General features: G+C 43.8%; 1 protein-coding gene across 5 annotated transcripts in view; it reads left to right on the top strand.

Moving 5' to 3' along the window:
• Window positions 1–7,207: 7,207 nt before the first annotated feature.
• ccz1 (CCZ1 vacuolar protein trafficking and biogenesis associated) overlaps window positions 7,208–16,413 on the top strand; it is a 49,202-nt gene continuing 39,996 nt past the window's right edge. For 2 of the 5 annotated variants that reach the window (XM_086001117.1, XM_086001114.1), the window contains exons 1-4: window positions 7,350–7,439; window positions 12,901–12,986; window positions 15,338–15,431; window positions 16,128–16,225. In XM_086001117.1, coding sequence (XP_085857243.1) covers window positions 12,973–12,986; window positions 15,338–15,431; window positions 16,128–16,225 — 206 coding nt within the window. In that variant the 5' untranslated portion in view covers window positions 7,350–7,439; window positions 12,901–12,972. Of the gene's footprint in view, window positions 7,440–12,897; window positions 12,987–15,337; window positions 15,432–16,127; window positions 16,226–16,413 lie in introns of all 5 variants that reach the window. The other 3 variants (XM_086001115.1, XM_086001113.1, XM_086001116.1) reach the window with 3 other exon arrangements.

Raw genomic sequence — 16,413 nt, 5'->3', positions numbered from 1 at the left:
ACCATGACATACATCATCACTTCCGAGTTCATTACAAATGTTCGTTATTCCTGAAAAAATAAAAGTGAAACTTCTTGTAAATGAAAAAAAAAGCCCACAGAGGTGCAAGATGCATTTATTTATAGTCTGCATAGCTCTCCAAACTTGGGATTTTCTGTTGACATAAGTGTCATGAAAAAATTGCAGGATAAAACCTTTACATGGAACAATGACCCTGCGAATCAGGTTTCAGTCGGAGGTACATTTGATGCTGTGCTCTCTAATAACATTGAGCCTGTTTGAAAGCGCGGTGTTGCCTTGCTAACAATTAGGGCAATGAGAGGAACAGTAACCACAATACCCGTTTCTCACCTGCTTTGCTGGCTTTAAAAGTTTATGCGGGCGATATTGTTTCACTACACGAGTTGCTGAGCTGTGGGTTTCGCTTTGTTTAATGATTTATTACAAGAAAAGAAAATGATATAATCTCAAATTCGAGAGTGAGGCCGGTGGACGCAATGATCCCATGCTCTTGTGAAAGGGGTGAAAGGGGAAACTGCGGGGTAGCTGGAATCTGCACACTTTCTTGACAGCTTTAACGTTGTATTTCTGTGCCGTGTTTCCTTTGGCACCTTTGAAAACTACAAACGTTTTCCTGGCATTTAATAGCAACCAAGTTGAGTTTCTTGTACCATTTCTTGTTAGGCGTCAGAAAAAGAGAGACGCGTGCACAATACCTGTTTAGTTGGCTAGTCCAGTCAAATTGTTGCATTTTTCATTAACATTTGCTACAGGAGTTCATTAAATATTATTATTGTGGAGAGGCGTTTGGGGGGGAAGCACTGACAAAAACACATCTTTCGGATGACACGTTAAAACCGAGGCCCCGTCTGCTCTCACAGGTGGACATAAAAGATTCCATGGCACTATTTCGAAGAAGAGCAGGGGAGTTATCCCCGGTGTCCTGGGGCTAATATTTATCCCTCAATCAACATAACAAAAACAGATTATCTGGGCATTATCACATTACTGTTTGTGGGAGCTTGCTGTGCGCAATTGGCTGCCGCGTTTCCCACATTACAACAGTGACTACATTCCAAAAGTACTTCATTGGCTGTAAAGTGCTTTGAGATGTCTGGTGGTCGTGAAAGGCGCTACAGAAATGCAAGTCTTTCTTTTCTTTTAACACTTCATATTTAGCTTATTATATCGGAAAACCGTAAACCGGGAACGTTTGTGACATTAAAAAATTTTCAACATTGTGTTCAAATTCCTCTGTGGTCCCACCTCTCCCTATCTCTGTAACCTCCTCCAGCCCTACAACCCCCTGCGCTCCTTCGATTCTGGCCTCCTGAGCGTCCCCGATTTCCTTCGCTCCGCCATTGGCGGCCGTGCCTTCTGTTGCCTAGGCCCTAAGCTCTGGAATTCCCTGCCTAAACCTCTCCTCCTCTCTACCTCCCTCTCCTCCTTTACGTCACTCCTTAAAACCTACCTCTTCGATCAAGCTTTAGGTAACCTGTCCTAAATTCTATTTCCTTATGCGACTCAGTGTCAAATTTTGTCTAATAATGCTCCTGTGAAGTGCCATCGGTTGTTTTACTACATTAAAGGTGCTGTATAAATGCAACTTGTTGTTGTTGTTTCATGTTTCCTGAATGGAACGTATCCTAAATACACAACCGGAATACTGCTCCTGCTGTTGCCCGTACACTCATTACTGAGGGAGTGCTGCCGTCTTTCGGATGAGACGTTAAACCAAGGCCCCGTCTGCTCTCTCAGGTGGACGTAAAAGATCCCATGGTGCTATTTCAAAGAGCTGGGGAGTTCACCCCGGTGTCCTGGCCAATATTTATCCCTCAACCAACATCAAACACAGATTCATTTGGTAATTTGTCTCATTGCTGTTTGTGGTATCTTGCTATGTGTTAATTGGCTGCCACGTTGCCTACATTGTGATAGTGACTACACTTTAAAAGTACTTCATTGACCATTAAAGCACTTGGGGATATCTGAGGCCATGAAAGATGCTGTAGAAATGCAAGTTCTATCTATCTATACACTCATTCCAAGTCAACAAAAGCCTGTGCTTAAAAAGTACAAATGTGCTTGATGTTAGCATGGGAATGAGCATTCTGTGATGATTATTTACACAAATCCCAGCAATTTAAAATTTGAGACTAAAGTTTAGATCCCTGTTTAATCGCCTGTAAACAGCAACAATTTGGCACCTCTCTCCACTCCCCGGTCTTCATCCAGTGGCCTTTCACTGATAACCTGAAAGAAATACCAAGCAACAGGGTCTGGGTGTGTTGCCGAGCCGGGAGAAATGGCCTCAAGCATCAAGTTGTTACCTCAGATCGGCATCCCTACTTTCAGCCTAAAGACTCAGGCATCGAGTGAACTCAGACTGGGAAGGTCGTACACCACCTACACAGCTAAACACTCAGAGCCATAGTTTGGTGAACGACGTGACTTAACATCAGCCAAAAAAGCAAAAAATGCTTTGGTAAATGGGGAAGATCAAACCATGGAATGGATGAGGAAGTGAACATCTCAATGACAAGGTTAACATTTCAGTTCTGATGATCTTCCAACGGTCATCGACCTGAAACGCTAACTCTGTTTCTCTTTCCACAGATGCTGCCTGACCGGCTGAGTATTTCCAGCATTTCCTGTTTTTACTTCAGATTTCCAGCATCTGCAGTATTTTGCTTTTGTCTCAATGCCAGGTCCAGGTTTGACAAGATCCAGTAATCAGTCTGTCAGAAATACAAATCCAATATTATCTCCAAACACCCAACAGGGTCCAAAAACTGGAAGAAGACAAGCAAATTGGTTTTCAGTATCAGGGCTAAATGCTTACCCCTTCTCTTGTGAAGCGTAGAGTCCATGTGCCAAACCTCTGGATAAGCTGAAGCTGTTCAAATCAGGTATCTACAGAAAAGTCATCTGAAATCCAAGGTCATGTATCAAAAGTCACATTGAAATGTAGCAAACTTCACAGGCACAAGAGAGTTAATCATCTCTGGCAAAAGCTTGTGGCTGATACACTTGAGACCAGTAACATAGATGATGGCAGGAATGACGTATGAGGAGAGTTTGGGTCGATTAGGCTTCTATTTGCTGGAGTTTAGAAGAATGAGAGGGGATCTCATTGAAACTTATAAAATTCTAACAGGACTAGACAGACTAGATGCAGGAAAGATGTTCCCGATGACAGGGGAGTCCAGAACCAGGGGTCACAGTCTAAGGATAAGGGGTAAGCCATTTAGGACAGAGATGAGGAGGAATTTCTTCACCCAGAGAGTGGTGAACCTGTGGAATTCTCTACCACAGAAGGCAGTTGAGGCCAATTCATTAAATATATTCAAGAAGGAGTTAGATATATTTCTTAAGGCTAAAGGGATCAAGGGATATGGGGAGAAAGCAGGGACAGGGTACTGAATTTGGATGATCAGCCATGATCTCATTAAATGGCGGAGCAGGCTCGAGGGGCCGAATGGCCTACTCCTGTTCCTATCTTCTATGTTTCTATGTTTCTATGATCAAGTTCTCCAGCAAGAGTCATTGGATTGCAATCAGACTGATTGTTCCTCTCCTTAGTCTGGGGTTACTTAGGCCAGGTGTAGTGCCTGCTTAAATCAGCGAACTCAACACAATCCAGAGGTTGAACTTGGGATCTTCCTGGTCACATCAAGCAGTACATCTAACCACTGGTAAGCACATCATCCAAGTTAACTGTATGAAGTCCAAAGGGAGATAATTTGGGGAAGGGGGAAGGATAACTATGCAGGGATGGATTTGATATGTGAACAATAAGCATGATGCTGATACAATGTATGAGGGACTTCTTTCAATATTTAAATTAAGATATAGTTTTCTTATACAGGACTGTCAACAGAGATATCAAAATGGTTTTGCATGATTGGATATCATTGAACAAATGGACTTAAAACATTTTTGTCTCCAACAAAAAGCAATGTTGGCCTGAAATGGAATTTTATTTACTAAATTGTCCCGTTTAAATAAATTTACACTTAGCCAAGTTCTTCAGTTTCACTCATCACTTTTCATCTCTGCTGTTGTCTTGTCTTGCTCCAGAATTATTTTACAGATGTCACCGTTTGATGTCAATTGGCTGTGTCTGCCATTTTGGACATCACTTATTGGTTAAAGATATGTGCTATGGAGAAGACAGTGTTAATAGTTAATCACTGTAATTAGTTTATCCTTATTCTAACACCTACCTAGTGAAAGCGTTGTTCAAAGTTGAAGCTCCCCTCTCTGTAGGACTCACTAGACTCTCTACATTGAAGGCTAGATAAACACAGATGACTAAATGCTGTTGGAATGGTCAAAAATATCATCTGTGTAAGACAGCTGGCTAAAGTAAAATAACGTGGTTTGTAACTTTAGATCAACAGTACGGAGTTTCATTAGATTTCACAGATCTTTTATCCTGTTGGAATTCTTGCCTGTGACATTCACCTCAGGAGAGACTGTTCGTTGGGTAGACCCCATGATAGGGGAAATTGTAAATGATCTATTGGGAAGGAGGCTTCAGAGAAAAATGGTGTTAGCTTGTTCCATAGTTTCTTACATTCCCTTATGTATAAATCTTCTGCCAAAAGCCAGATATTTTACAGTAGCCAGCAATGCAATGTAAATACTGTGGCAACAAGAGCAGGTCAGAGGTTGGGTATTCTGCGGCGAGTGTCTCACCTCCTGACTCCTCAAAGCCTTTCCACCAACTACAAGGCACCAGTCAGGAGTGTGATGGAATACTCTCCACTTGCCTGGATGAGTGCAGCTCCAACAACACTCAAGAAGCTTGACATCATCCAGGACAAAGCAGCCCGCTTGATTGGAACCCCATCCACCACCTTAAACATTCACTCCCTCCACCACCGGCCTACCGTGGCTGCAGTATGTACCATCTACAGATGCACTGCAGCAACTCGCCAAGGCTTCTTCGGCAGCACCTCCCAAACCCGCGACCTCTTCCACCTAGAAGGACAAGAGCAGCAGGCGCATGGGAACACCACCACCTCCAAGTCACTCACCATCCTGACTTGGAAGTATATCGCCATTCCTTCTTCGTCACTGGGTCAAAATCCTGGAACTCCCTCCCTAACAGCACTGTGGGAGTACCTTCACCACACGGACTGCAGCGGTTCAAGAAGGCGGCTCGCCACCACCTTCTCAAAGGCAATTAGGAATGGGCAATAAAATGCGGGCTTTGCCAGCGATGCCCACATCCCATGAACGAATAAAAAAAAATGTTTTTTTGGTCAAAGGTCTTGTTTCCCAATCAATATTTATATGCGCTTCACAGGAGCGTAATCAGACGAAAACATTGACACCGAGCCAAAGAAAGAGACATTAGGACAGGTGCCAAAAGTTCGGTCAAAGAGGTAGGTTTTAAGGAGCGTCTTAAAGGAGGAGCGAGAGAGGTGGAGAGGTTTAGGGGGGGAATTTCAGAGGTTGTGGCCTGGACAGCTGAAAGCACAGCCGCCAATGGTGAAACGAAGGAAGTGTGGGATGCGCAAGAAGCCAGAGTTAGAAGAACAAAGATCTTGGCAGGTTGTAGGGCTGGAGGAGGTTACAGAGATAGGGAGGGGTGAGATCATGGAGAGATTTGAACACAAGGGTGAGAATTTTAAATTTGAGGCGTGGGGAACTGGGAGCCAATGTAGGTCAGTGAGCACAGGGGTGATGGGTGAACGGCTGTGTGAGTTAGGGTACGGGTTGCAGATTTCGATGAGTTCAAGTTTATGGATGATGGAAGATGTGAACCAGAGTTGACTGTAGTTAAGAAAAAATTATTAGTCTTTGTTGAAAATTAAAAAAAAAAAAATTGTTATTAAAAATATTGTATAATATCTTATCAGAAAGGGCCTAACGTGCCCGAGGAGCTTGATATCAAAAAGGACCAAGAGACCTCAGCTATAATGGGCTGTTGGAACAGAGATGAAAAATGCTGCCAGGTTTTGTATGTTATAAGGAGGGTTGATTCGAAACATGGACTTTTTAATAAAAGAAGCTTGAAGGGGAAAAATTTGCAGGGCTATGGGGAAAGAGCAGGTCAGTGAGACTAATTGGATAGCTCTTTCAAAGAGCCGACACAGGTACGATGGGCTGAATGGCCTCCTTCTGTGCTGTATGATTCTGTGATTCTATGATAAGCTGGCCCCTAATGGCTTAGTTGATGCAATTACTGTGTCAAACTGAGCGATACCGATCAGCAGGGTTGCAGGGTTGCAGTGATAGGGATGTGACGGTAGCCTCAGCGCAACTGGGCTGGGGAATGAGGAGGAGGAGGAGGGGGAGAGATCAGCTAGGGTTTCTGTGTCTGATCGTGATCCATTGAATGTTTGTGCACGTGGACATCAGATGAGGACAGGACCAGCGATGCCCTCCACAGTTGAATACCTTGGATGGAGATGGGTGAAATACTGGTCCTAATGGATTGGCGCCCATTAGACGCCCTGCCTGATTTTACTTTGCGTTGGCAGAAATTAAAGGGAAGGGAAAAATGCCTAATTTGAAAGTTCCGCCCTTTGTCAGCCCCGACTCTCCAAGGTCAGGTGAAAATTGTCTCCTGGGCAAAGTACAGCTATGCAGGCTCATCAATGGAACTGTATGGAAGCTGAACTGAGCGCGAGCAGGAGAGACAAATGAGGCAGGGTATTAAAATAAAAAGGCTGCAATAATGTGCCTAAGGCACTCTAGGCGTCAGCTTTGGCTCAGTTGGTAATGCCCCTTGGCTAAGTCATGAAGGTTATAGGTTCAAGCTCCACTCCGGAGACTTGAGCCTCCTTCTAGGCTGACACTCCAGTGCAATACATAGGGAGTGCTGCAGTGTCAGAGATGTCTGTCTTTCAGATGAAATGTTCAACTGAGGCCCTGTCTGCCCTCTCAGGTGGATGTAAAAGATCTCATGCATTGTTTCAAAGGAGAGTTCTTCCTGGGGCCAATATTTATTCCTGTAACCAACATTCATTAAAACAGGTGATCTGGTCATTATCACATTGTTGTTAATGGGAGCTTGCTGTGTGCAAATTGGCTGCAGAGTTTCCTACATTACAACAGTGACCACACTTCAGCAGGTACTTCATTGGCTGTAAAGTGCTTTGGGAGGTTGTGAAAGGCGCTATATAAATATGCAAGTCTTTCTTTCTAGGAGGAAATACCGCCTGAAGGGAAACTTACACTGAAACACTTTGCTTTTTGAAATTTAAAGAAATGTTAAAACAGTCTTCTGTTCAAAAACATGTGAATGAAGGCAAAACCAATTTGGCTAAACCCAGGTAAATTTTTATGTGAGCAAGCCTTTGGAGAGGCAGAAATATTTCCCTAACCAGTATGTGGTGCTGTAGAGTTCCACAGACACTCTCCAGTATTCAGGATAGTAAATGCTGCAGGACTTTAAGCTCGAAACACAGTGACAAACAAAAAAGGTATTTAAAAATATATATTTTAATTGACTGCAGGAAAAAGAAAACCTACATTATCGAAGCTTTACATGTGGGATTCCTGGTTGGTTTGTGTAGTGTTCTAGGCCTCAGCTTTCTGACTGAGCCATCTGTGAGCAGTGTCCCAGGCAACAGGCACTGTGACTGGGGGACTGATCAAATTTAGACTGGCTGGAAATGTGAGGCCTGGATATTTTTCTAATGTGCATGTCAGTAAAATGTTCCATTTTATTTATATATAATTTTACATTTTAAAAGTAATAGATTGTTGCTTGTCTTGTATATAGTGGAGAGCTGTACAAGTCTCCAACTAAGATTAAATTCTAGTGGGGGAGGAAACTAGCCCAGCCATGGTGCACAGTAGCTGGGGTGGATTTCAAATTTAGCCTGGTTCCAAATGAGGCCTACAACCCAAATCACACAACAACCTGGGGGAAGACAAAAAAAAGTACTTTTAAAATTTTATTTTCATTAAAAAGAACCTTTGGCCAAGATTTTGTTTTTAATAAATATGTATGATTTAATAACTGAGCTGTGCACATCAGAAGAAACAGTACTGAACTTGTACAGATAAGTAGGTCCTGTGTGTTCTTAACACCTAAGATTATATTAAGTTTATGACCAGTTGTTGTATTTTTGAGCATATTAATTGTTGGTGGGGCTGTTAACCTTGAGCTTGTTAGTGCATCTGTTAACCTTGAGCTTGTTAGTGCATGTCCTAGAGCGATCTATGTTATGGCCGTGTCTGTTTTTGTCTGATTAACACTCCTGTGAAGTGCCATGGGTTGGTTTTTTTCTACGTTAAAGGTGCTATATGTTTTTGTTACTTGCTTAGAGATGTATTTATTTTCCAGTTGTGTCAAATATTTGCCGCTTGGCGTTCTAGAGGTTGGAGTATGAGAAAAAGTTTGCATTTATATTGCACCTTTCGCAGACTCAGGACACCCCAAAGCGCTTCATAGCCAATTAATTACATTTTTGAAGTGCAGTCACTGCTGTAATGCAAAAAAAATGCGGCTGCCAATTCGCACACAGCAAGGTCCCACAAACAGCAATGAGATAAATAACCAGATAAGCAGAATAGGAAGGGGCTCTATGCGTCAGCCGTGGCTCAGTGGGCCACACTCTCTCCTCTGAGTCCATGTCCCACTCCAGAGACTCGAGCACAAAAATCTAGGCTGACACGTGCAGTGCTGAGGGAGTGCTGCACTGTTGGAGGTGCCGTCTTTTGGATGAGACATTAAACTGAGGCCCCGTCTGCCCTCTCGGGTGAATGTAAAAGATCCTATGGCCACTGTTTTAAAGAAGAGCAGGGGAGTTCTCTGCAGCGTATGTACCTTTAAGAGAGAACTACTTTTACAGCTCCTGTATACTGTAGTACCGGCAGTGACCACACCTGTATATAAGCCTTGAGCATGCCTCTGTACCCCAGTCTTGAGATTACCCTACTCCAGTAAATACCTGTTGATTGTTCAGTTACAGCATCCGTGTGGTTATTGAAAAACATCATACTCTCAGAATCACGGACCTAACATTCTCCCCAGTGTCCTGGCCAATATTTAATCCCTCAACCAACATCACTAAAACAGATGATCTGGTCAGTATGTCATTGCTGTTTGTGGGAGCTTACTGTGCGCAAATTGGTTGCTGCATTTTCTACATTACAACAGTGACGACACTTCAAAAGTACTTCATTGGTCCTGAGATTGTGAAAGGTGCTATATAAATGCAAGTCTTTATTCCTTAATACGGTACTATTCCTATTACTCAGGGGTACCATGCTTGATGTTTACGTTTAGAGGCAGTCTGAGTTTGGTCTGCCCTGGCACCTGTGACTAGATAACGATCAGGAGCAGGGACTCTGGTTGATTCGTTTCTCCCCCCTTCTCCAGCCTAGGGGCACTGAGACCGATTGTAACATTCCCACTATTGCCCTTGGCTTAGGCCATTTCATTCAGCATAGACCGGGGCTCAAAACTGGTTCCGCCCTGGTCTGTATCATTCAGCACCACCCCAGGAAATCCATTTAGAACGGATTGGTTTTGAAAAGTATTCCAGTCCAGACTGAAAGCTGTTAGTAATTATTGTGCTTGCAACTAAGCAGCAATCTCCTAATGCAGCCTCCGATCTTCATGGCAGGATTGAGAGTCGCTACAGGCAGGCTGTGTTTCGGATCAGTCTCATTATATTCAGTAAGGAGCTCAAAATTCTCAGTTCATTCCATCTGCATCTAAATCCGTGTCCTGGATTTGTGTATAATTTTCCCATTCAAAGTGGTTTTGCAGCAGCGAGGTACAGGGTCTCACTGGGATCCCCACCTCTAGCTGTTGCAGACCCTTGGCTGATCCAGCACTTTGCTGCCAAGTCCTCTCCCAGTCAAAGTCCCGCAGGGGAAGTTGTCCCAATGTCCCGGCCAACATTCTTCCCTCAACCAATACCACGAAAAACAGATTAACTGCTCATTCAGTCAACTGCTGTTAGTGAGGCCTTGCTGCGTGCAAATTGGCTGCACTTTAAATGTAATCCACTGGCAGCAAAGTGCTTTGGGAGAAGCGGTGAGGTACAACAACAACTTGCATTAATATGACACCTTTAACGGAGTAAAACGTCCCAAGGCACTTCACAGGAGCGATATCAGACAGAATTTAACACCGAGCCACCTGAGGAGGTATTGGACAAGTAAACCAAGAGGTAGGTTTTAAGGAGCATCTTAAAGGGGGGGGGGGAGAGAGAGTTGGAAAGGTTTACGGAGGGAATTCCAGAGTTTAGGGGCTAGACAGCTGAAGGCACAGCCGCCAATGGTGGAGCGATAAATCGGGGATAAGAACATAAGAAACAGGAGCAGGAGTCGGCCATTTGGCCCCTCGAGCCTGCTCTGCCATTCAATAAGATCATGGCTGATCTGATCTTGGCCTCAACTCCGCTTTCCTGCACTATCCCCATATTCCTTGATTCCCATAATATCCAAAAATCTATCGATCTCTGTCTTGAATATACTCAACGACTGAGCCTCCACAGCCCTCTGGGGTAGAGAATTCCAAAGATTCACCACCCTCTGAATGAAGAAATTTCTCCTCATCTCAGCCCTAAATGGCCGACCCCTTATTCTGAGACTGTGACCCCTGGTTCTAGACTCCCCAGCCAGGGGAAACATCCTCCCTGTATCTACCCTGTCAAGCCCTGTAAGAATTTTGTATGTTTCAATGAGATCATCTCTCATTATTCTAAACTCTAGAAAATATAGGCCTAGTCTACTCAATCTCTCCTCATAGGACACTCCCTCCATCCCAGGAACCAGTCTGGTGAACCTTTATTGCACTCCAGGTGTGGTCTCACCAGGGTCCTATATAATTGCAGTAAGACGTCTTTACTCTTATACTCAAATCCTCTTGTAATAAAGGCCAACATACCATTTGCTTTCCTAATTGCTTGCTGTACCTGCTTGTTAACTTTCAGTGATTCATGTACAAGGACACCCAGGTCCCTCTGAACACCAACATTTCCCAATCTCTCACCATTTAAAAAATACTCTGCTTTTCTATTTTTCCAACCAAAGTGGATAACTTCTCATTTCTCCACATTATATTCCATTTGCCATGTTCTCGCCCACTCACTTAGCCTGTTTATATCCCCTTGAAACCTCTTTGCATCCTCCTCACAGCTTACATTCCCACCCAGCTTTGTATCATCAGCAAACTTAGATATATTACATTTGGTTTCCTCATCCAAATCATTGATATAGATTGTGAATAGCTGAGGCCCAAGAACTGATCCTTGTGGTACCCCACTAGTTACAGCCTGCCAACCCGAAAATGACCCGTTTTTTCCTACTCTCTCTGTTTTCTGTCCGTTAATCAACCCCCAATCCCATGAGCCCTAATTTTGTTTAATAACCTCTTGTGTGGCACCTTATCGAATGCCTCCTGAAAATCCAAATACACTACATCCACTGGTTCCCCCTTATCTATTCTGCTAGTTACGCAAGAGGCCAGAATTGGAGGAGCGCAGAGATCTCGGAGGGCTGTAGGGCTGGAGGAGATTACAGAGATGCCTAAAATAAATCGACTTCACAGCCCTAGAGTGGCGCTAACCATTTGCCATTACCATAGGACTCCATTACAAAGGCACCGTTTATAACTCATTAAGTTCACCGGCTATTTCGGGCAGTTAAATAAGTTCTTTGCACCTTGTTACTATATTTGTATTTCAATCCCTCAATGGACCATTGTGTCTGTTTTGAGTCTACGATTGATCTGCGTGTTAACAATCACCCGTTGTGAACTAGAATCCGACCCGTTGCTCAGCTACCAATCATTGCTGCAGGGATTTAAGAAATCCCATTCCCTCATGCATTTCACCAGCTCCCAATTCTTCAGCCAGTAATTTGGGAACATTGGATAAACCCTTGGTTTAAATCCCAAACAAACCGTCTGTTAATCCCTTCTCCATGTTAAATTTTGTTAACAATAATCGCGGAGGACGGAATCAGAATCCCGTCAGGCATTCCTTCTTCCCTTCTCCATGTTAAATTTTGTTAACAATAATCGCGGAGGACGGAATCAGAATCCCGTCAGGCATTCCTTCTCTGTTCCCGCTCGCTCTCGGTGTCTCTAAAAGACGATACACCGTCCAACACATATAGCGGGCAAATTGCGTTAACACCAACACGCGTGTTATAATAGGGCGGGGATTGCATTTGTCTTCATTTCTGTACCTATGGTATTAAAGAGAAGAAAGAAAGACTTGTATTTCTACAGCGCCTTTCACGACCTCAGGATGTCCCAAAGCGCTTTACAGCCAATGAAGTGCTTTTGAAGTGTAGTCACTGTCGTAATAATGTAGGAAACGCGGCAACCACTTTGCGCACAGCAAGCTCCCATAAACAGTAATGAGATAATGACCAGATAATATGTTTTGTTTTCGTGATGTTGGTTCAGGAATAAATATTGGCCAGGACACCGGGGATAACTCCCCTGCTCGTCTAAATAGTGCCGTGAGATCTTTAATGTCCATCTGAGAGAGCAGACGGGGCCTCGGCTTAACGTCTCATCCGAAAGACGGCACCTCCGACAGTGCAGCACTCCCTCAGCACTGCACTGGAGTGTCAACCTGAATTACGTGCTGAAGTCTCTGGAGTGGGACTTGAACCCACAACCTTCTGTCTTAGAGGCGAGTCGCTACCCACTGAGCCATGGCTGACACCTGTACCGTATGTAAGAGTGTTGGCACTCTCGATTGTCGTGACAATGTGCATTACCGCCCGGTTTAGTCTTGTCTCCCCTCCCCCACCCACTCCAAACCTTGCTGCTGCCCTCGCTGCCACCAACTCTTCCTGAAGTGGTTGTGCTTCCGACTTGCAGACCTGCTAAACCACTCAGGACTTTGATGATGAGAAGCATTGGGGAGTATAGCGATTGGTCTGACATTTCTCTCTCTTTCTCAGCAGATGGTTGTCTGAGACTTGAGTAATGTGCTTCAGCACCAAGACCGAGAAACGTCTTGAATCAAAACACCGCTAATGTTGATGATAAGGTAATTTTCGAAGCCAGTTATTCTTTTGCTCACACAAACAAGTGCACAATTAAAATGTAGAGGGGAGGGTAGCCCCACTGGCTCAATGCATAAGTACATCAACAACAACTTGCATTTATACAGTGCCTTTAATGTAGTAAAATGTCCCAAGGCGCTTCACAGGAGCGTTACCAGACAAACGTTAACACCGAGCCAACAAGGCTCACATTTGGATGGGTGAGGTAGGTTTTATGGAGCGTCTTAAAGAAGGAGAGTGAGACGGAGAGATTTAGGGAGCGAATTCCAGAGCTTGGAAATCGGGGATGCGCAAGAGGCCAGAATTGGAGGAGTGCAGAGATCTCGGAGGGTTGTAGGGCTGGAGGAGGCTACGGAGATAGGGAGGGATTTGAACATGCAGATGAGAATTTTAAATTCAGGTTCAATCCCTGATGAGTTGGCAGGTGTGAGAAGGGGGTAGGAAAATGTTGTTAAAACTATAAATATTTTTAAATTCTAAGGTTAAGTCCTGCAATTGCTTTGTGTTTAATGTGACACTAGGTGCAAAGTGATCGTATCAAAGAGCTGGAATTCTTTAATGCACTTTCACATCTGGACCTTTCCCTCATTCCTAATAAATACCGTCAATCAGGACACCTGGCTGATGAACTGAAATAAGATACCTGTAGCATTAAGACTTGTAAACCAATATACAGTATAAATGTTAGTGGTTGTCAGTGACATTGATGATGATTGCACACAATTAATAATATATACAGTGGCAAATCTTCAAGTGTGTTCTGCTCATTCCTACTGTACAGCACAAGAGCAGGCAATTACATTTATATATAACAAAAAGATGTAATAGTGTTTTAAAAATAAGGAGGCCACACACTGCTTGGATAATAAGAGTCTAAATGGGGTAGAGGAACAGATACACAAATCACTAAAACTAGCGGCGCAGGTTAATAAGGACATTTAAAAACAAAAGCAAACCAAGCACTGGGGTTCATTTCTAGAGGGATAGAATTGAAAAGCAGGGAAGTTATGCTAAACTTGTATAGAACCTTGGTTAGACCACATGTGGAGTACTGTGCGCAGTTCTGCGCTCCATATTATAAAAGGGATATAGAGGCATTATACTAGTCTATGCTGGCGTTTATGCTCCACTTGAGCCTCCTCTCACCCCTCTTCATCTCACCCCATCAGCATATCCTTCTATTCCTACCTTCCCCCATGTGTTTATCTAGCTTCCCCTTAAATGTATCCATGGTATTTGGCTCAACCACTCCCTGTGGCAGCGAGTTCCACATTCTCACCACTCTCTGGATAAATAAGTTTCTCCTGAATCCCCTATTGGATTTATTAGTGGCTATCTTATATTGATGGCCCCTAGTTCTGGTCTCGCCTGCAAGTGGAAACATCTTCTCTACTTCTACCCTATCAAACCTTTTCATAATCTTAAAGACCTCCATCAGGTCACCCCTCATTGTTTTTCTAGAGCAAAGAGCCTCAGCCTGTTCAATCTTTCCTGATGGATATAACCTCAATTCTGGTAACATTCTAGTCAATCTTTTTTGCACCTTCACCAGTGTCTCTATATCCTTTTTACAATATGGAGACCAGAACTGCTCACAGTACTCAGTGTGTGTTTGGTTCACTGCCACACCTCTTCTAGGAATGCCTACCTTGAAGAAGTTCTGCTCTTCTCTTCGACGGGATCTCCGTTTGGCTCGTCAACCTTGTTCATCATTACTTTCAATTTCTCTCCCAGCCTGGCCTCTTAATCCATTTCATTTCCTGTGCTTCTTTAGTCTTGACAAAGGGGTTTTCACCCGAAACAATGACTTTTTTTTCTCTCCACGGATGTTGCCTGGCCTGCTGAGTTTTTCCAGCATTTTCTGTTGTTATTGTGGTCTAACCAGGGTTCTATACAAGTTTAACATAACCTCTCTGCTTTTCAATTCTATGTATCTTATTGTATCAACTTTTAAATGTTCTATTATCCATGTTGCCACTGAGACACTGGTGGGTCTGAGAAGTTTTAGTAGTGGATTTGAAACACCTGGCAGTACATCAATAGATTGCGTCCTTCCAAACATGGGTTGTACCTGTCGGGACTAATTTGAGCTGGTGTAGCACTGTTGGTTACTGGTCTGTCACTGGTGGTGGGAGCAGTTTGAGGTAACAGATTAGAACGTATTGATACTGGTGCAAGCACTTCACAACAACGACGGGATTTTTGTACGAATGAGCGGCTTGTTTACATTGCCTTAGCTCATTATCAAATGCTGATGCAGACGGCATTGAACTGCCAACAGGCTTTGGATGAACGGAACACTTACGTCCTTTTGTCCTTTTTTCTTTCTGTTCAGCCCCAGGATGACAACAGCACAAGAAAAGCAATTTCCTCCCTCGCTGTTGAGCTTTTTCATTTACAATCCGAAGTTTGGACCAAGAGAAGGTGAGGTAGGTGAACAGCAAGATGAGTATAAGTGAAAGCATTTGTTGAACTCGTGCTGTAGTCCGTCAGTTCCAGTTTTGAGGCTGATGTAACAGCCGGGGGCATTGTCGGAATCCCCACCTTTAGTGTGTCATTTCAAAATATTAGCGTGAAAGTGTGAAGACTGACTCTTCTGCCCCGTGTCCTAGCTCGCACCAAGTGCCCGTCGCCCATCACCCCCTGTGTTTGCTGACCTACAGTGGCTCCTGGTCCGGCAACGCCTCGATTTTAAAATTCTCATCCTGGTGTTCAAATCCCTCCATGGCCTCACCCCCTCCCTAACTCTGTAATCTCCTCCAGCCCCACAACCCCCCGAGATCTCTGCACTCCTCCAATTCCGGCCTCTTGCCATGCCTTCAGCTGCTGGGGCCCTAAGCTCTGGAATTCCCTCCCTAAACCTCTCCGCCTCGCTACCTCTCTTTACTCCTTTAAGACGCTGCTTAAAACCTACCTCTTTGACCAAGCCTTTTGCTCACCTGTCCTAATATCTCCTTATGTGTATCAGTGTCAATTTTTGTCTGATAATGCTCTTTGAACATAGGAATGTAGGGCCCCTTGGGACGTTTTACTAGATAAAGGCGCTATATAAATGCAAGTTGTTGCTGTTTATAGAAGAGGTGGGTCATCGTGAATCATTAACAGACCATGTGTTTCTGTTTTAGGAAGAAAAAAAGATCCTGTTTTATCATCCCAGTGAGGTTGATAAGAATGAAAAGATTAGGAATGTTGGATTGTGTGAGGCAATTGTGCAGTTTACAAGGTAAGAATACAGCAGTGGAATTGTTTTAACAAGACAGTGTTGTTTTCACGATGTGACCTTTCCTCTGGACGTACGTGTGATTCCCTGGACCAGGGAATATCTCTGTGTCATTGGCCCTTCCTGTCATGAGACAGGGGATGATCCAGGTTTTTTCTTTCACAGGGAGAGTGCAGAGCGTGGAGAAAACC

Source organism: Somniosus microcephalus, chromosome 11 (genome assembly GCF_052327205.1).
Source record: "Somniosus microcephalus isolate GS21.2 chromosome 11, FLI_Smic_1.0, whole genome shotgun sequence".
Lineage (NCBI taxonomy): Eukaryota > Metazoa > Chordata > Chondrichthyes > Squaliformes > Somniosidae > Somniosus > Somniosus microcephalus.
Note: the sequence above shows the minus strand (reverse complement) of the source record. Positions and strands in the feature narration are given on the sequence as shown.